The sequence below is a fragment of the Eleginops maclovinus genome, chromosome 13 (genome assembly GCF_036324505.1).
Source record: "Eleginops maclovinus isolate JMC-PN-2008 ecotype Puerto Natales chromosome 13, JC_Emac_rtc_rv5, whole genome shotgun sequence".
Lineage (NCBI taxonomy): Eukaryota > Metazoa > Chordata > Actinopteri > Perciformes > Eleginopidae > Eleginops > Eleginops maclovinus.
The window spans coordinates 10,436,312-10,456,935 of record NC_086361.1 but is presented as its reverse complement, the minus strand read 5'-3'; the positions used below and the strand labels follow the sequence as shown (position 1 = coordinate 10,456,935).

Genomic DNA, 20,624 nt, shown 5'->3' with positions numbered 1-20,624 from the left:
CATCGAACATGTTCGTTTATGAACACATTTATTTTATTTTTCATATTTTGGCTGGGTACAATGTCAGGTTGTTATGGCAGCTGTCTTAAAATACACTTAAATCAACCTTCACTTTCTACAGTGGTTGTTTTCGGTCCAGCTAAGTCAGTACAATGTCAATGAGTGCAGCAGTGTAACACAGTTTTTATTTTCTTCCAAGGACTCTTGGGAAATGGTGGGGAAGAAGAAAGGGGTGTCTGGCCAGAAGGAGACGAGCCAGTCCGAGACTGGAGAGGACGGAAAAGAGAACAGGGAGAAAGGAGGAGAGAAAGATGCAGCACGTCGTCGCGGTGGAGCTCCACGCAAGGGCCGTGGAGCCAGCAGGGGCCGAGAGTGTAAGTGTTTACCATCACCTGAACGTACAGTGAATAAGCAGCAGAAAGTGTTTGTTTTGCATCAACAGAAGCTCGTAGAATTGTGGGAACAATGTGTTCTTTTTGTTTGTGCCCCCTTATTTTGAATTAAGATGGCTTTGTGCTCATACAGCCTTTCATGCAGTTTCTCTCCTAGCTATAACACATTTTAGTTTAAATGATTATTTTGTCAACCTAATGCAGTGTTGTATGAAAATCTTACGCTGCTGACAAAGTCAGTAGGGGCTTGGACTGGGAATCGTAGGGTCGCCAGTTCAAGTCCCCGAACAGACTTGAAAATATGGACTGCTACTTGGAGAGGTCCCAGTTCACCTCCTAGGCCCTGCTGTGGTGTCCTTGAGCAAGGCACCGGACACCTCCAATCTCCCCCTCCCCATTGCTCCCCGGGTGCTGCACAATAGCTGCCCACTGCTCCTAGTACTAGGATGGGTTAAATGCAGAGGACTAATTTCACTGTGTGTGCTCTGCTGTGTGCATGTATGTGACTAATAAAGAGGGTTTCATCCTCCGATTCTATCTTCTCTTATCTTTGAAGTTCGTGGTCAGGAAAATGGCTTGGATGGAGCCAAGGCTGGAGTAGTGGGAAGAGGTGCCGAGCGAGGCCGGAGGGGAAGAGGCAGAGGAAGAGGGACTGTTGGTAAGTGGTTATAATCCTCCTTGGACAAACTTTATTTAACTCGTACAGCTGCCATTCTTTTTTGAGGCAATAGTGAGTCGAGCTAAGAAACTAAAGTAATCTCTTTTGTTCTCCCTAGGAGTATCTGGACGGCGGGGAGGCAGATTTTCGGCGCAGGGCATGGGGTAAGAGAACACCTGCGTTGCCTGAAACTTAAGGGCCTTTTGTTATGCTTTTACCTGTTGCCATGGTCACCAGAGAGCAGGACCCCCGCCTATTGTTTTGCCTTAATCCAAAGAAAGGAGAATATACATCAGCCAATGGGAAAGAACAGCAGGGGCTGAATAATTCTCTTCAGAGTTCACAACATCTAAATATTTTATTTTGAATGAAACTTTGATATATTTACAAAGAAGGGTGTCTTTGCTCTCTGGCCCGAGGCTGCAGCATAATTCATGTGTTATGCTTGTTTCGTGTGTTTGTGTGTGCAATTAATAATGGGTCTGTTGATGAGTTAGCAGCTCTACTAGGAGGTGTCGTAACAGCGCAAGTGCTCTCCCGACTTTGATGACATTCTTGCCACGTTTCATGGGGTCACATGAAAACGTCAACACATTTCCTGCTTTTGATTAGATCTACTTAAGTGTGATGTTACTCTGTTGTTATAGACCTTGAAATCGTCTTGGTCTGCTGAAGTAGCATGTGTCACATAATGTGGCTTTCTCTAATGAGGTCAACACCCTGAGTGGCTTCCCCCCAAGAGATGAGTGAATGTCATTTCCACTTTTTGCTAGTACAAGCTATTGAATATGTTCTTCAAAGACACTGTAATTATGCCATTCACCTATATTTGAACACCGGCTCAGTAATCAACTGAAAGTGATCTGGTGAAATTCACAGATGTGATGTTACACACATTAAATGATAACAGAATCCTGTTAAATGTTTCATTGCTGCTATAAAAGTGTCCTATAATTTTCTTTTGATTTGTAGAGTGTGGACACAGGTATTGACTTTCCTATCTCAAGGAACACAACAATACGCTTTGTGTCGTTCTGGTTCATAAGCTATGCTTATCGTTGGTGAGCTGAGCGCTGGGGCTTTCCACCTGAAGTCGCATGCAGTGCTAGCTAAAGCGTTTTCGGGTTACCCCATGCCACACACTTTTATTATTGCTTTAGCTTTTTTACTGCTAACACTTTAGCTTGGCTTCAGTGTCAGTCAAACACTGACTTAAATGAACCGTGGTTTTAAAGGAAGCTGTCTCAAAGCAGATAAGCTCCTTGATCAGTAATAGGAGGGTTGTGGGCAGTTTTCCTTTTGTGGGTGTATTCCTGGTACCCTGTGCTAGGTCATTTAATATGATGCAATGGCAGCGTCTACCAATCACCTCACATGCACATATTCTGCTTAAAAATGTTGGCATGCACTAAATCCAAATAAATGAATACTGTGAGCTCAGAAGGGAAACAAGAACCACACTTCATCGTAATAACTGAAGAAAAGAAAGAAGAATATACCTTTTAATCGTCCCACTGAGGGGAAATTTACGTTCTACATTTGAACCAGTTTAGTTTTAGGAGCAGTTGGTTGCCATTTAGGTACGGTGCGGGGGGCAGCGTAGGGAGCGTTGCCTTGCTCAGGGACAACTCTGTGCACTTGGTCTTTCGGGGACTTTTAACTGGTGACCTTCAGGTTCCAAAGCCAAGTCCCTACAGACTTCGCCACCACTGCCCACACAATGAATAAGCTGACCAAGGAGATGTGTTCTATAGTTTGTTTAAAACTTTCTGAAAATGAGTATAATAGCATCAACAAATGTCCGTTTTGAGGCAAATCTAGCAGATTATATTGTTATTATTTCCATATTAACAGCACATTGTAGAATTTGGACACCCTCATAATGCAAATAATCTCAATCTCTCTTAAAATAGAGGAATGAGGAGGTACTTGAGAGATACCTGGGTCATCAAGCATAACCAGTGTAGGTAAAAGATTACGACTTCCTTAATAAAGGCAACATGTCGTGTTGTAACAATTAAGGCACTGCAATGGATTTGCATGGTTTGTGGAAACCATGATGATTCAAGAATCTCAGACACAATCCTTTTTGTTGATTATATAGAAGATGGTATATCTTTGAAAATGCCCCAGTTTGACAACACTGTGTTTCAGTGTTTTGTGTATGCCTTTATAGAAACATCACTTTGCCTTTTTAATTGAAAACCTTGTGGGGATGTTTTGTCTGTCATGAATAAATATAAAGTGTTGGCTTGTCACTTTAATGAAATGACGACTCAATTAGGTGTTTTGACTTGAATGACTGCCTTTTTTGTATTGTATTTGTGTAGGCCACTGCAGCATGTAACATGGCTGCATATATCAACCCCCTCCATTGCTGATGTAGCCTGGTGTAGGAGATGCATTCATTATGGAGCCACTTGTTGTACTTGTACCACAGCATTGGTTGGTACATTTACAGCACTGCCTCTTTGGTTAGTCTTAGCTGCCTTTGTATTTGATTTCTCTAGTGTCAGAAAATAAACTAAGGAAAGAGTGGGGAGTGTTGTTTCTGTGGACTCCTATCCAAGTTGGCATATATTCCATTGCCCTGATGGTATATACATTAACCCCTGATGGTGAATATAGTAGAACACTGCTTCAAAAACTATAGTAAAAGTGTGGTTTTGCTCTGGTGGAGTCTGAACTGTTTGTTTGAATTGAAGCTGGTCCAGGTTTATGTTTTAGGGCTGCATGATATTGAACAACACTGGCATTGTAATATTATATAGTAAAAAATGTGATATTAGAAAAAATACAGATTTTTTTTAAACCAAATAACATGTTCCTGTTTTTTGGATTGCATGGTTTGCTCGACCATTTTCAGGAAGTGGTCGACGACTACCTGGGCCTGCTGTGTCGGTTTTGATAATAATTGGTGGTCGTAGTGCGTGCAGAGCCTGCGTTTCACTCACCGGCAAAAAAACTCAGTGTAAACAGCAACCCTTAGTCGGAGTAAGTTATGTTTCATAAGACATACTTCTCCTGTAGTTTACTCATTGAAAATGTTAACAGTTCAAATGTAAACCATTTTTAATCGAGCAGCAAAAAGTTGTAGCAAGTGTTTGAGTCAATTTGACCTAATTGAAAATGCACATCGTGCGACGTGACCGTTGCACATGCTCACATCGCATTGCCAATGCAGAAACGATATATCTTGCAGCTCTAATGTTTGTCATGCCCATTTTGAAATAAAACAGTGAGAACAAAAACGACTGGTTGACTTGAGGTGTTAAATGATTTATATCCATGCAGGGAATATTGAAAGCTTTCTGATGCATTCACAGCAGCTCTGTATTGCTGCTCATTGATAACTTTAAAATGATGTGGCTGTGATAGAAGGTTCCATTACTGTAAACTGAATAGGCATTAACTGCAAAGATTACTGCATTTAATCTTGCATAACTGCTTATCTAGCTATGTTTTTTTGTGTTGGTGGCTGCATTGTGAATACCCCCGGGTTGGGTTTCTTGGACTTAGTATTTACCCACAATGACTAAAACACTCAGGCTTGCCTTGCATTGGAGAATGACTGACAGGTGTAGAGTGTTTGGTACACTGGCAGATCGAAAGCATACTGCTTAAGCTGCTGCTCTATATTTTGGTCTGAAAAACAAAAGCTTCATCTTCTAATTTTACTTTGTTGTGCTTCTTGTAATTGTTGCCATTATTTTTCCTCTAAAGCCAGATTGATAAGGGGCCCAGATATGATATTGCAGGAGGTGAGAGGTGAGTGAATCGCCTCTGGTGTGTCTGTTATTCTTGTTTTCTGTAGGGAGCCTTTTGATTGCCATAGAACAGGAAGTCGTAATATAAGAGCTTATCAAAACAGATACTCCTCATTCTATTAATAGGATATGAACTTCCTGAAATGTAGATGTTTAATCTGTTCACGTAAGCCATAAATGCCCTCCGCTTTGCAAAGGAAGGATCTTAGACAAATAATAAAAGGCTTGGCTTTAGTTAAAAAAAGAAATTCCTGTACTCCATCATGTTGCATAAGCTGTATATTTCTCAGCATACACAAACGTGACAGATTAATAAGACATGCAGTACCAGGAAAGAGTTGTTGCAGAACCACAAAAGCAGTATTTAGATGCTCCCTCTACTTTTATTTGCATGTACAAACTCTCAAAGACAGTAATGGTTTCACTTGAGTGTCTTATCATTCCCTCTTCCTGCTACATCCTCAGTCACTCCCCTCTGAAGTGTTTCTATGAGCTAAAAGCCTAATGATAAGAGCAGTGCTGGAGCTTTTATTCAAACAGTTCTATATGCAGGCACAAAACGAATACGCTCAGAGATTAAAAGCTCTTAAAACTGAATTGGGGTCTGCTTCTGCTTAACATTTTCAAAACTTAAACCTGTAGAAGGTAAGTTAAAAAATGGACCCCTAAATTTGTTATATAGGCACCCAGATATGGCTGAAGTTTTCTTTGTAGTGCTGACAGACCTTCAGCTGTTGGTCTGTACATACACTTGATTTTCTATTAAGCCCTCTTATCGCTCTCTTCCGCAGAACATTCAACCCTGCCGACTACGCGGAGCCAGCCCAGACAGATGAAAACTACGGTGGGGGCAGCACCTGGAATAACACAGGAAGTGGGGAGCTTGAGGAGGAAGCTAGTAAGTTGATTTATTAAGAGAAGATACATTCCAATAAGAGGAGTTAATCTTATCAATGAAGCATCTGTTTACTACTTTGAAAATCTTAATCGGCTTCCAAAAGAAGCTCCTGCTGTTACGACGATCGGAAGGTGCACTTGCGTTCAAAGGACACTTGCTCTTTGATGCTGGGCGCTAAAGCTTCATCAACCATGCACAATGTTTACAAAAACTTAAAGTCCTGGACACATTGTAATCCTCTTGGTTCTTTACACCCATATCAATGTTTGTCCAAGTGAATTCATCTCTCTTTATTAGATTTAACTTTGATGTCTGTCTTTTTTCTCCAGGGTCGGAATACGCTCCAGCGGAGGGAACAAATTACCCGCCCAAGTTTGACTCTGCTCCTGGTAAACCCATCTTTACTTCTTTGTTGTTTGTATGCATCCCCCATTCTGTTTGAGTATCTCTTTGCTGGTCTTCACGGTATTGAACCGTTTCCCTCTGAATCACAGGCGCTTGGCGGACTGCCACTGAGGAGTGGGGCACTGAGGACTGGAATGAGGATGTGAGTGTTAGTGGGATAGACCGCACGACACAATTTAGCTCAAAATATATTAAATAAAAACCTCTAAACACAAATCTGAAGTTACAACAAAGTTAAACGTTGATTCAGTCACGCAACAATGGATATCAATGCATTGAGATATGTTTGGTTATTCCAGCTATAAGTTCTTCCACTTTCTCTTTTTCTGCAGCTTTCAGAGACGAAGATATTCACAGCTTCCAGCGTGGCCTCTGTGCCTCTGCCTCAAGAGAATGTTACCATCACCAAAGGACAGAGGTGGGTCACATACACACTTTTATGACTTATTGCTAAAGAGAATTATTTATTTACTTGCTTCAATTGTTTACTTGTTCAAATACAAGTCAAGTCTTCCTGCATGATTAGTGGTTGGAGCCTTTGTGAAAATAAAGGTCTAGGTTGGACGATGAAATTAAATTTTTACAAAATGGACAAAATTACTGATTCAGATTTCCATCTAATACCATTCATTAGCCTTCCCTGTAGCAGCAATATTGCATGAGAAAATCATATTTTGAGCTGTGTGTAGCTGTTTTACGGTCTGGGCATGGTGTTTTATGGATGTCTTGAGTCCTTCCTTTCGAATATAATTTTAGCAGCTTGGTTGTTTTAGGAGGGAAAGATACTTTCTCATTTGGTAGAAACAGATCCCCAAGGTTGTTATCCAGCTATCCCTCATTTTAAATGTCCTCCTTTTTTTAATAAATCTTTTTAATTTTTCTAGGATTGACCTTGCGGTGCTCCTGGGCAAGACTCCCCCGTCCTCCTCCTCAGAGACAGAAAACCCCCCAATGGAGGCCGCCCAGCCCTCCTCCTTGTCCCAGTCACTGGTTTTCAGCAACTCCAAGCAAGGGGTGCCACTTTCCCAAACATCCTCCAGCACCCCTTACACCCAGCACAGCGTGGTGAGACGTGTTCAGTATATCCTGCCTCTGTATATCTGCAAAATACATTTAAATTTTCTGATCTTGACCATTTCTGAGCCAAACTGGAATAGAACAAAGCCATTGAAATCATGTCTTAATGACACCCATGTGGCATCAATACTTTATTTTTTATTGTGGTAATCTGCTATTGTTGCAGGTCAGCATGCTGAGCAAGGGCTTCGGGGAGGTCGGCGAACCCAAAGGAGCCAGCACGGGGACAACCGGCTCTCAGTTCCTGGAGCAATATAAAACAGCCCAGGCACTGGCCCAGCTGGCAGCCCAGCACTCCCAAACTGGACCCCCCAACACAACCCATTCTTCCTGGGACACCAGTGCACCCTCACTGGGACAATACGGTGAGATGACATCGTACTGTAATTACTCAATTATCTCCTTCGATCTTCTTTCGCAAGTTAAAGAAAACTGAACTGCTGTCAGGGGGTCTTAACTAACTTTTTCTCCTACTCTCCATTGTCAGATATGAAGACTCAGCCAGAGTCAGCGGTCCATTCGCCCTTTACAAAGCGGCAGCCCTACCAGACCGCCACCTCGTCCATGTTGGATGTTTTCCTGCCTCCTTCCTCCTCGTCTTCTCCCTCGCCCCACGCGGTGCCTCCGCCAGCCTCCTCTCTACCCAAAATGGCAGCAATTCCCTCTCTAGGTCAGCAAGTTTCCCCGAGTTCCTCAGATGCCCAGGGTTCAAGTCCTCTGCCTTTGCAGCAACACAAACTCAAACAGCAAAAGAAGAGGACTTCCATCTCAACAAAGGTAACAACGGAATTAAATAAATGATATACTAAAGGTTCTCTATGTGACGTCGATAAGTCAAGCAGACAACGACTGAGTATTGCTTTACATGACTTGATAAAAGGGTAAATGCCTAAATCTTTCCTAAGCATCTAGGTCTCACTCCAAGGACAGCAACTAAAACAAACTATAAATATTTTTCAAATTTACATGTAAGGTAAATTAACTATAAGTTGTTAAACGTTTCTTCTTGCCATCGACTTAAACATTTACTTTCGTCTGCCATGTTTCTGCAAAATAAAAAGACTCCTTATCATCTTTGCATAAGACTCAAAAGTATTTTGGTATATTCTTTAAATTACCCCTCATCTTCCTCAGATCCCGGCAATGGCAGTAGAGATGCCTGGCTCATCAGACATGTCGGGCATCAAACTTCAGTTTGGAGCCCTGCAGTTTGGGTCGGAACCGGTTCTGCCAGACTACGATTCCCCCCCCGCCACCACCACACAAGCCCACCAAGTCCAGAACAGTCTCTACACTAGCCCCAGCAGGTTGGTACATCCACAAATACTTAGTACCATAATAAAGTGGTGCAGGGATGATGTATTTTGGTAGGCCGACCCGGAAGTAAGCTGCGCATGGGTTCCTTCAACAAAAAAGCAATGCAATTTCTCCATTGATTTTGGAATATTGTAAAAAATAAGATCTGTAGAAAACAAACCTGTTCGATAAATGCACGCTTTTTTCATCCGGATAATCTCCACATGTCATTTTCAAATCTTAAATTGTACATAATCTAATCGCCAGAAGCAAAATGCTAACTTTGTGCTATAAACCACCTACAGACGAGTACAGCAGGGTCGCACGACTTCAACGCCACGCCAACTAAAGATCGTTTCAACTGACTTGCACGCGCTTGCATGTTTTAACAAAGCTTTTCCTTTTAGCCACACTGAATTAAACTAGAAGTCATGGCTGTTTCAATTACCAGTCTGATTTCATTTTACAAAGATGAGCTAACAAACTGAGAAGGGAGTGTCTACGTGTTTGGCGTAATGACGTACAACGTCCTCGACTACTTCTGTAGTCATATTCAGACACTTGTTAACAAAGGTTTTCAGACACGTAAACTCTTCTAAAATCACCAGTATTGCACTGCTGATGTTTTTAATGTCATAGAACAAAACGTGATCCGTCTCTTAAGTTTGTGTCAACCACAGACCTTATTTCGAGCTATTTTCCAAAATCCTATGGAGAAATCCTATTGACTCTGGGACGAGGGAACCGGACGTGGTAAAATGCTCCCTTCCGGGTTTTAGGACCGGTTCCTGCACCACTCTATACTTTGAAGATGAAGTTTATTTTTACACACCTTGGTGTCTTTCCGTAACATGTTGAAAGAAAAATATTGAAGCATTAATACGTTTATTTGAGTCGTTAAAATAACAGATATTTGAAGCCTCATTAAGTCGTGTTCTCGTCTTTAAAAGAGCCCTAAAATGGAAGCGGTTATTATTAATGTTCAAGTCAGAACCACTGATTGTTCCCTAAGAACGCCATCTTCTCAATACCGTTATGATCTGCAGTGAGTCAACTCCAGCTCTTTCCAACTCCAGTCAGATGGACCTGTACGATCAGAGAGCACCTCAGACACGCCGCTACCCCCCCTCAGTTTCATCCTCCCCTCAGAAGGACATGCAGCCCAAGGTAAGGACAAAGCCTCCCTCTTGATCACTTAGACCTGGTAAAACATATAAGGTGTGTGTGTGTGTGTGTGTGAACATGACGCTGTTAAAATGCACTGCATAGCTTAAATGTTTCCCAAAAACCATCCCCCTTCATCTTTTTGTGAATGGCCTGTTTCCATAGAAACTTGTGAGCTAACCTACATTGTTGGTTTTACAGAATGGCTTCAGTTCAATACACGGAACACATTCTGGGGAAGGTAAGTGTCTCTATACGAGGGGTTTTGTTTTTCTCCCACAATCATTTTTGAATGTCCTGATCACTGTAGATTGAATTTATTCCGATAGTGTTTTCTCTCTGTCACTCCTCAGCAACAGCGGGCTCTGCAGTATCAGTTCGGCCGGTGTCTGACTCAGTCACGCCTGTCTCCAGCATGGGGACTGACAGTGGCTCGGGCCCTGCCTCCTTGATGACTTCATCCAATCAGACATCTCTGAGCGGTATGGGGCACAGTGAAGACATGCCTCCAAGCACCCTGCCCCTGCCTCAACACAACAAGTGAGATGATGCTTGATTAACACACACACAGTGATGTAGGAAAGGAAATAGTAACTGCGGTTTATCAGTGATCAAAACTCCAGTATTAGTTGATTGTGCTCTTCTGAGCTCTGAACCTTGTTGTTGTTTTTACAGCTCTCACCAGTCACAGCAGAACAGCCTAGCTCAGTCTTCGGTCCGGACATCCAACTCCAGCTTAATGGTGAGATTTCATTTTTACCTCTGTATTTATCATAAAATCAGGCCTTAACAAACTTGTTTTCTGCATACATGTGCTGGGGCATGAAGCTGCATCTCTTTTTACCTGCACCTTTCCTTTATTTTTGCCACTTCCATTGACAGTCACATATGAGGTGTAATAATCTACATTTGAGCTGAACTTCCCTTTTTTAATTAAAACTTTAAAGTATATTATCTTCAATTCTAAGATGCTATATAGATTAATTCATCCAGATTTCACATGTACAGGATCATCCTAAACATAACTGCTTTAAATATTTCAGCAAACCTTTGAAGGAAAAAAATAGTTTGAATAATGGAAGTTTAACAATTAGAACATTTTCTGAATGTTGCGATGTTATTTGAGCTTACTTTTCCTGTATTTAAACAGAATGGCACTTCTCAGCAAACCTTCTGTAATGCAAGTCTTACTTAATCCTTTTTTGACCACTCCAAGTATGGCTACTGCAAGAGCACAATAAGACGTGCTTCAAAGCAGCAGCATATGGCTTCACCAGGACTTCTTCACGGTGCTTCTGTTGGGCTGTCCTATCTGTCAGTGCCCTGTCGGTGTCCTATTTTTGTATGTGGAATTTGTCAGTGGCATGAGTCTCACTGTCAATGCAGGTTAGAAGCCTGCATAACATATTCTTTCATGTGCCAAGTTGCGTGCACAGGTGCATGTGGAGCTCATGTGGATCTCTTGAAGAGTAGGTTGGATGTTGTTGTTTCACCAAAAAGAAACCGTGAGGTGTGTGTACATGCTTATGCTAGACAGTGTTTCTCCCTCCATCTCCTTAAGCTTTCTCTAAGCGTCATTTCCTGTGATAGCAGATGAACGAATCATATGTCCATTAACTCTAATGGAGATGTAATCTCATCGGTCCTAACCACATCTGTTTAACTTCCTCCTTCCGTCTCTGCAGCATCCCAGCGTAGACGGTGACTCAAGCCTGCACTGCTCCAACTTCCCCTCCTCCGTGTCAGCGGTGCCATCATCAGTCCCCTCCTCTTCCTCAGCGCAAGTGTCCCACGGGGCCCATCAGGCCCCCTCTGTGGGCTCTAACACAGTTTCAGCTCCCTCTGGTCTCTGCCCTATCAGCAGCCTGGCCATGGGCCTTAACCCCGCCTCCATGAGTGTTCAAGCTGCAGCAGTCGCCGCCGCCTCAATGTCCGCGGCAGTCTCAGCAATTCCTTCTTCAGCGACTTCCTCTTCCTCACGCAGCTCAGCGTCATCCTCAGGTTAGACATAAACACTTTGACACCTTCACCTCTTAATAGAGTTCAACATTCTTGCAATTGCTAAATAAAAAACTGTAGATTTTCTTTTCCCTCACACCGTCTGCTTTGCTTACTTTAATTTGGCCGTCGATCTATAGGTTGTATTAGCAGTGAGTTAATTGTTGCCTTGGTAATTTGGCGACAGGACTTCACTGTAACGCATGACCTACTATACATCCATCCATATTAACTTTCTTTATAAATGTGAGTTTGGCCACCGGGTGTATTAAGAGCATTTAGTAAAGCTTTTCTTGTGTCATTTTTGTCCTTTGTTTCACACTGATGGAATACAAATCTATTTGACCAGTTGAAAAACGATGTGCCAGTCAGCGTGTGAGTTATGCTGATTAGTGTAGCCAATATGGCGGTCTGAGGTTTTAAGGTAGTTTTACAGATTTATATGCATTACTGCACACAGTGGTTCAAATTGCTTGGGTATTATGCGGTTTGTAATTCAAAAACCAGTTACAGAATGTAATCATTCATTTGGTATTAGCGACATTTTTCAATTGGTTTCCATTTCCTCAGTCACTGCCAGGGTTTCCATTCTTCTGAGTCCTCTCACTGTTTGGTTGCTCCTAAAGCCTGTCTCTCTCTCTCTCTAACACATTCGATGTGTTTTCCCTTCTGCTCCCTCTGCCAGTGCATAGTTTAACAAGTAGTTTATTGCGGTGTTGTTATTTACTGATGCAGCTCAGGGAGAAATATGTTACACATGAAAAAGTTCATTAAAAACTAGTTGTATATTTAGTGATTTCATAAAATCACAGTACATGCCTTTGCTAGTTTGAGAAATAAATGCATTTGTAATAGATCTAAGAATAAGCTTGAAAGGCCAACTAATGCATTGTTTGTGTTTACTTGTTTTGTGCATGCAGGGAAAGCTCCACCAAACCTGCCCCCTGGAGTGCCCCCTCTACTGCCCAACCCTTACATCATGGCCCCTGGACTACTGCACGCCTACCCTGTGAGTTTCTGCCAGAGCCACTGTTTATACAAACTGAGCTTTTTATCTGCACTTGCTAGAGTTTGTTATATAGTTTATAAAGTAACACATTTCCTGCTATGTTTCAGCCTCAGGTGTACGGCTACGATGACCTACAAATGCTGCAGACAAGAATACCGCTGGTGAGTTTTGTTTTGTGTAAAAGAAAACAACTCCTGCAATAAACACATTATTCACAAGCCATTATTGACTGCTTCATGTCCAGTATTTGAAAAGAAACATATTCTCTCTCCAGGATTATTACAGCATCGCACCCTTTGCAACTCCCACAACAGCACTGACTGGCCGAGACGGCAACTTGACCAACAACCCTTACTCTGGTGAGCCATCGAACAATTGTCCATTAAAAGCTACGCTCACCGTTTTCTCCAGTTTGCCGTTGTCGAAACAGTGTTGTGTTTGGGACCGTTTGAATTGTATGATTATCCTCACAATAAATGTGGAGCGTTTTTGCAGTACGTATCTGTGGTTTTGGTTATATATTTAAGGTTTTCATAATCAGAATGAATGAAATACTGTATAATGCTAAAACAATTAACATTTAGAAATGGCGATTTTCTTTCTGAGATAAGCTTTGGTTGTTCCTTCAAGGCTTTAATGTTTCAACAACCAGTAGAAAGGGAACCTCCAAACAGCAGTTAAGGATTTCCTGCTTAATCTCCTTTTCATGTACTGTGTTTTGATCTCATGTAGACGTTTGTACTTTCAGTAACATCCCATTCTGTATTTGCAGGTGACTTATCAAAGTTTGGTCGAGGTGATGCGTCGTCCCCGTCTCCAGCCACCACATTAGCGCAGACACAACAGAACCAGACGCAGACGCATCACACCGCGCAGCAGCCCTTCCTCAACCCAGCGCTGCCGCCCGGCTACAGCTACACGAGCCTCCCCTACTACACCGGCATGCCAGGCCTGCCCAACACCTTCCAGTACGGACCTGCTGTGTTTCCGGTGAGAGACACAGCAGATGCTTTCTAAAAGCTAGCTGACTCTTTGGCTTCATTTACTGACCATTGCTTTGTGCACAATTGGGAAAAGATGATTTTTTTTTTAGCGCTTTCCCTTTGATGTCACTGTATAAGAATGCATTTTTGTGACTTATACTATGAGTACTTCCTGACCCTATTTGCTTACCTCTCGCTGACTTTACATGGTTTTGTTTTTGTTCAGGTGGCTCCTACCTCGTCAAAGCAGCACGGTGTGAATGTCGGCGTCAATGCTTCAGCCACACCCTTCCAGCAGGCTAGTGGTTATGGTTCCCATGGATACAGCACTGGTAAGGCACTAAACGATACAGAAAGCTGCATGGTTGCAGGTGTCATGCAGGTCCTATACACTTGCATACCAATAAATCTGTGCTGTGTTGATTTCCCATCGTTGTGGACTTAGTATTTTATTGGAGCTCTGCAGCATCTACAAGCATAAACATGATGCTTGTGTAAATACTCTAATTTATGTTTGAAGGTATCTGCCTGTAGTTCAAAACACATTCTCGCATGCTGGCTCACTTGTTGACCAAACTGTCTTAGTATTGAGCATGATTTAATCAAGAGGTTGAACTTTTTCCGATTATTAGGAAATGCATCTGCGTCTGGTACCCAGTGTTCATTGTCCTTTACAAAATGAAGATGTCAGAAACATGTCTGCGATAAGAACCGAATGGGAAAGGATGGGTTGGGCTTGAACAGAGGCACCTGACTGGCACTATAGGTCAACATTAGCGGTCTCCTGCTGTCTTCCATAGCTTGCTTGGCTCATTTCAGAACGTTGTCATTTACCCCAAGGCTTCACCTTCCATAACACACACACACACCGACCGCCTTCCCACACATTCATCTTCAACACATCAACAAACAGCACAACCATCACCCTCCAAAATGTCTTAACATGAATCCCTTCTCAACCCATTTATTCATATTTTCCAAGTGCTTTCTGGTATGTCTTGCTTTGTTTTGTTTTAGTGGTGATTTTATTTTCATACTTCAGTTCATCACTCAACATCCACCTCTGGTCACAACATGTGCTACACCTATTTGTTCTAAGCTGCACCATCTGCTGCTTTCTGCCATCACTCAACTCAAGCTCACTCTCAACTCCCCCTCCCACATACACACACCCTGCCTGCCCCCTCACTCCCCTCACCTCCTTCCCTCAGACTTGGGTCAAACAGTATTTGCAAATAATCTCAGCGAGGATTCTGACCTTCTGTGAACCACATGGACAGATTTTGCCACACGGGACAATGCATTTAGTGTCAACATTCCGATGATAAAGTATAGAGTTTCCTAAAGGACTCGACACAATCTGTATTGTCCCAATTTAGTAAAACCTGTCCACGTGGTTCACAGTTTCAAACGAAGGCTTTGAATTATCTGCAAATGCTGCTTGAAGCAGGTCTGCCCCCCCTGCCTGGTGTGTCTAACGCTGTGGGCTGTGGCTGTGTGTCTGACTGTTGCAGGCTATGAGGATGTGGGCCAGGCTTCAGGGAGTGGGGATTTCTGTAAGGGCGGATACGGCACTGCTGTGGCCGCTGCCGCTTCTGCACAAAACAAGCCAGCCAGCTCTGTCACCGGGCCGGGAGTCGGTGAGTGCCGCCACATGCCAAATGAAAGCAAAAGGAAAACAAAAAACCTGTCCCTCCCGTCTTCCTCCTTGTGTCACCAACCATCCTTCTCCCCTTCTCTGCTCTCGCTCCTTTGCCTCATCGCTGATGAGCTGCAGAAAGACCGTCACACTACATCAGCTGTTAGACAGTCCAATGCAGCCTGCCTCTCTTAAAAGCCGTTCTGTCCGTTTCAGTTCTGTTCCAGGGCAACTTGTCATCAATTAAATCTGGCTTTTACATTTTGGACATGTATGTTATTATCAGGATTAGAGTCCAAAATGTGGCAGGGCCTGAGAGCACTGGCTGCCATAAACGGATGAGTTGCCCTGGTTGATGCTGTCCCATTTTCCCCTCTGTGTTGCTTGCGCTTCATTCATGTCGTCATTGCTGGTATGTTCATCTCCAGAGAATCCAGTTCACTGTCCTGTGGGTGGAGTAGGTTACAGTCCAAGAGAGGGGGTTGAGAAAATATCTATTATTTGTAATATAATGCTGTGCTAGTAAATGTGCTATTTGAAGAGCTTTTTAAGTGGGTGGTGGCTGCAGCAGTATTCAGCATGCACTAGTGATGCACGGGTCAGAGTTTTTTATGACTCACGCCCACCCAGCCCAATATCAAAGCCTCACAAAAATATTCACCCACCCCGCAAACTTTCAACTTAATACTTTATAGTAGAGATGTTGATTATTGACCATTAACTGTCAAACATTTCGACCAAACATTGTTTAGTGCATCAGTTTTAACGGATGGCATGTTGTGGATTTGTTCGAGCCTTGGTTTCTATTGCAATTGGGCGGCTCCTTAGGCACTTCAACCACAGTACTAACTCTGAATGCAAGGCACTTATCTTGTCACTTAAGGGTTAGCACTGAGGTCTGAGACGAGAACAGAGCGAAGCGGAAATGCACGCGACTGAAAATGAGAGAGTGGACCCCCCCGTGTTATTGCGTTATTTTCTAACAAGCTTGGGTGGTTTTGGTTCGACCTGCGAATCTCCACATTTATGTTGATCTCGTTCTTCACACAGAATGCGTTCTAAATGGAAACGAGGTGGGATTGATCACTGTATCTTCCCTAATCTTCGGATTGTGTTCTTTCTCCGACAAATAAGAGCTTTATGTGTGTTTGTTTTTTTGGCTTGTACCTAGTAACAGCTCTGCACAGAACAAGTCTGAATCAATTGCTATCAGGTTTAAATAAAGTGACTAGTGCAGCCTGTAAATATCTCAAATCACTTGTACTAATATCACGATGTTTCTCCATCTTTGGCTTTAAATGCCAAACATCCCATTGGCATTGTGGCATGCTAAACGACCAGGTACAGTAAGAACTTGAATATTGTTGCGGATATGATATGATATGAAACTGATATGCTGCTAAACCAGGGGTGTCCAAACTACGGCCCGGGGACCAAATGCGGCCCGCAGGCCATTTTGAATCGGCCCTCTGCAAATTCTAAAAGTATAATGGAATTCACCTACATTTGATTTGTTTTGCTAACTTATAACTTAACTTTTGAGACAATATTCACCTCTAAGTGGCCCAGCTCTCCGTATATATTTTTCTGTATGTGGCCCTCGGTGAAAAAAGTTTGGACACCCCTGTGCTAAACCATCTTTCTCACCTCTCTTCTTCTTCATCTCATTCCTCTTTATATCCTTTACTGTACTCCTCACTGAAAGGAAATGCTTCTCACATCTATGAACTTGTGCCGACATAGATGTTTATACCTGAAATTTCCCAAGATTCTTCCAATCTTTTCCTGCGATTTTCTTGAATTGGAGTCAGTGTTCCTGTAAATATATTTTCTGTACAATTTTGCATATTACTTTTCTTGTTAACGAAATAGTGCTCCAATATTTTTTTTTCATTGAGCCTTATTTGTTTTTGGACTGTTCTTAACAATTAAAAGTGAATCAAGTGTTTAAATAATGAATAGACAGCTATATTTGTATGATTGACGGGAAACGTATAGCTCTCTCATATTTACCCTTCTATACAACGATCATACAGTACTGCTATATATTTTTTTGCACTGATGTGTGTAGGCCCGCCATGCAGTAGCTTTTAAACACTTGGAGGTGTAAATGAGTTTCATCCTGATACTATATTATATTGATTCTATTTTTGCCAATAGCACAAATTCTGCAACAAAAGGTTTTAGATTCAGAGGCCTGTGTGTAAAATGTGATATTGTGTGCTGATTAAATATAATTAGTTGCATTCACAACTTAAATATGATTTGACTTTTTATTTTTATTCCAGGGCTCTTCCTGAAATTTTAAAGAGAAAAATAATTAAAAAGACCTGTTTGAGAACTGATCCACCTTAAAGGTCGGCCCACCTCAAGTGACCCTGTATTGTTTTAACTTGGGGTCTAATCGGGGAATTATAATCAGCAGGTGGGTAGCAGGACCAGGGAGCTTGGCTTGGGTTTTGAAGAGTTGTAGCACTTATTCAACACAAATAACAATACACACACACACTGCACTGTAACACCGTACACAAAACTATAATGTTGGGGCTAACTGTGGTCACATAAACACGAACGCACTCTCGTCAAAGTTGCCCTGGTAGCACTGCTTGCTAACCTTGCTAGAACCTTTTCAGAGACCACGGATGGAAATGTTTAGAACAAATGTCGATTTGATTGGAGCACCATTATTCTGACCACTTCATCTAGCATTAATGCTGGTTAGAGTCTGATTTTCATCTGGCTCGACATGGTTTGTTAACGGGTATCCTTAAGTCCCTTTTTGCATACCCAGTGTTTTTTAGTCTAATTCTGTGTGCTGTCTCCTCTGTCTCTGCAGGAGTTTCTGTGACATCAAGCAACACGGGGGTACCAGACATTTCAGGGTCCGTTTACACAAAGACTCAGGTAATTACACAAAAAAAAAAGTCATGCCCTTCCTCACAGGAAATATTTTAACCATGCAATTTTCTCAAACAAAAATTTAATATATTTGTTATTTTATTTTGTCTCACTTCCCCCGGCAGTCGTTTGATAAGCAGGGTTTCCACGCTGGCACGCCTGCAGCGTCGTTCAGCCTGCCCTCGGCTCTGGGTAGCGGGGGACCCATCAACCCCCCGGCTGCCGCTGCCTACGCCCCAGCCCCCTTCATGCACATCCTGGCCCCTCACCAACAACCCCACTCTCAGATTCTGCACCACCACCTGCAGCAGGACGGACAGGTACAGGACAATCCTCTGTTGTTGTGTTTTTCTCAATCTGTTGCAGCTTGATTTCACACCTATAGTTCAGGTTAGTTAGTCTGGATCAAGGAGTAAAGATACTTAATGGCTTTTAGTTCTGCTTTTCTTTTGTTTAAAATGATCAAAGGTTATATGGACTGACCGGTTACTCATGTTTTTATTCATCATCATTTAGCCTGTGTGCTGAGATTAATTTGGCATGCGGTTGCAACACAACAGTCAAGATTTGTGTTTTTTTAATAAGTCATTGTTATGATGGGAGGAAATAAGGGGAGAACCAGACTAACAGCTTCCTTAATAAGTAGTGCGACTGCTCTAATTCATGCGGCTGTGGTTTTAAGGAGGACTCATGGGGGTTTCCCAAATAACTGATAAATAAGACGGAAATTATAAAGTCTTAAATTCAAAGACAGAATCTAGTGTGGTGGTAGAATGAGTGTTCATTGGTTAGTCACAAAGCAAATCCTAGGAGGAACACTGTAGCCTGTGTTTTGTCCATGCCTTTTTAGGTCACGTCCAGTCCATTTTTGCAATCCGATTTAAAGATGTACATTTTCAGATTAATCCTAAAGTGTTTATGGGTTTGTCATGTCACTTGTCAAGACAATATTTGACATTGCATTAATGGACAGCTCACACATGACTATTTTCTCTCCCCACAGAGCGGCACTGGACAGCGCAGCCAGAACGCCTCCATTCAGCAGAAGTCTCAGATCAACAAGTCGGCATACAACAGCTACAACTGGGGGGCTAACTAACATCTACTGTCGGGCCCCCACGCTGTTAACAGAAGTTAGAAGGGGGCTCATCACTCCTTCCGCAAACGGTCTCCACATATAAACTCCCTCTTCCTCCTGCAGAGATCCCGCCCCTGTCTCTTGGCCCAGCACTCCTGCCGCTCTGACTGCGGTCAGAGGAGGTGCTGTGCCGAGAGGACGAGCACTGTAATGATGCATGGATGGGTGGAAGGGGCAGGAAGGGCTTAGAAGAGAGGGGAGATCAAAGCTAAATGGTTATAGAAATACACCGTCAAAAGGTGAAATATTGAGTGTTGGGAATTTGTATCGTGTTAAACCCCCCCCCCCTTTTTTTTTTTTTTCTTTGACTTGTATGTAACATAGAACTGTTTTCTAAAAGAATGAATGTTTCCTGTATGGTCTCTATTTGTCTTTTTTTAGTCTTCCCCCTCCCCCTTTTTTCTTGCAGATGGGGAGGAATGAAGTAAAATCTGAAGGTGGGGGGACAGGCTGGTTTTGTATTTCTCACTCTCAAATTCCCACTCTTTAACTTTGGTGGAAACTTTTCCCTCCCACACACAAAAAAGGCCCAAACACAAAAATTTGCTTGATTGTTGTTAAATGTTTTTTTTGTCATTTTAAGTTTGAAAAAAAAAACAATTCTCTAAATTGGTAGAGTTGTGAAGTTTATTTTTTACCAAATATAGATATATTATATATAAAGACATATTAACAAACTCACTGGCTTGGACTGTGAGGAAAGTGTGTTCGTCATGTGACTGCGTGCATGTTTGTACACAAGGGGCCGTGGTTGTGTACTGTGCTTTGTTTTTTGCCTAGCACAGAATTTTTCATTATCCCACACTTGTACAGTAATTGTTCCCATGAATTATAAATATGTTGCATTAAGGCCCCACCTATTCTGCAAGAGTTGTTGAATGATTTCCAAGGCCAATACACACCCAATCTGCCTTCCAGTGTATCTAGTTCTCTGAGGCCCCCCACCTCCTCCCTGCTTCACCACCTGTCCCCCATTGTAAGGAAGCCTGCAGCGTTGAATACTGATGGACAGAATTGTACTATGGGTTTTTTGTCAGTGATTTATTTTTCTTTTTGTACTGTGCGTTTTAAAAACAATTTAAATGGTTAAACTTGTCTTGTACATATATAAAAAAACACAAGTACTGTATGTAGTCCCTGTTTGTTCGATGGCTTTCTCTTTTCCTTCTCAAATCCTTGCAGTTTGTTAGCTTTTTCGTTTCATTTATTTTTTTTATTTTGTAAAAATATATAAATATTAATTAAATAAACAAGAAAAAGACATATTCATCATTTTGGATGTGAATGTCTTTTAAGAAACTA

At 42.2% G+C, this 20,624-nt stretch overlaps 1 protein-coding gene across 8 annotated transcripts in view; it reads left to right on the top strand.

Moving 5' to 3' along the window:
* ubap2l (ubiquitin associated protein 2-like) overlaps nucleotides 1-20,624 on the top strand; it is a 24,434-nt gene extending 3,810 nt beyond the window's left edge. For 2 of the 8 annotated variants that reach the window (XM_063899178.1, XM_063899176.1), the window contains exons 5-30: nucleotides 200-374; nucleotides 949-1,050; nucleotides 1,169-1,214; nucleotides 4,774-4,818; nucleotides 5,609-5,715; nucleotides 6,045-6,104; nucleotides 6,210-6,262; nucleotides 6,453-6,538; nucleotides 7,005-7,185; nucleotides 7,364-7,580; nucleotides 7,685-7,974; nucleotides 8,332-8,504; nucleotides 9,540-9,660; nucleotides 9,859-9,898; nucleotides 10,011-10,197; nucleotides 10,333-10,399; nucleotides 11,343-11,658; nucleotides 12,576-12,664; nucleotides 12,772-12,825; nucleotides 12,939-13,023; nucleotides 13,437-13,654; nucleotides 13,874-13,979; nucleotides 15,162-15,287; nucleotides 18,123-18,190; nucleotides 18,310-18,504; nucleotides 19,188-20,624. In XM_063899178.1, the coding sequence (XP_063755248.1) occupies nucleotides 200-374; nucleotides 949-1,050; nucleotides 1,169-1,214; nucleotides 4,774-4,818; nucleotides 5,609-5,715; nucleotides 6,045-6,104; nucleotides 6,210-6,262; nucleotides 6,453-6,538; nucleotides 7,005-7,185; nucleotides 7,364-7,580; nucleotides 7,685-7,974; nucleotides 8,332-8,504; nucleotides 9,540-9,660; nucleotides 9,859-9,898; nucleotides 10,011-10,197; nucleotides 10,333-10,399; nucleotides 11,343-11,658; nucleotides 12,576-12,664; nucleotides 12,772-12,825; nucleotides 12,939-13,023; nucleotides 13,437-13,654; nucleotides 13,874-13,979; nucleotides 15,162-15,287; nucleotides 18,123-18,190; nucleotides 18,310-18,504; nucleotides 19,188-19,283 (3,303 nt within the window). In that variant the 3' untranslated portion in view covers nucleotides 19,284-20,624. The remainder of the gene's footprint in view (nucleotides 1-199; nucleotides 375-948; nucleotides 1,051-1,168; nucleotides 1,215-4,773; nucleotides 4,819-5,608; nucleotides 5,716-6,044; nucleotides 6,105-6,209; nucleotides 6,263-6,452; nucleotides 6,539-7,004; nucleotides 7,186-7,363; nucleotides 7,581-7,684; nucleotides 7,975-8,331; nucleotides 8,505-9,539; nucleotides 9,661-9,858; nucleotides 9,899-10,010; nucleotides 10,198-10,332; nucleotides 10,400-11,342; nucleotides 11,659-12,575; nucleotides 12,665-12,771; nucleotides 12,826-12,938; nucleotides 13,024-13,436; nucleotides 13,655-13,873; nucleotides 13,980-15,161; nucleotides 15,288-18,122; nucleotides 18,191-18,309; nucleotides 18,505-19,187) is intronic. The other 6 variants (XM_063899179.1, XM_063899180.1, XM_063899182.1 and 3 more) reach the window with 6 other exon arrangements.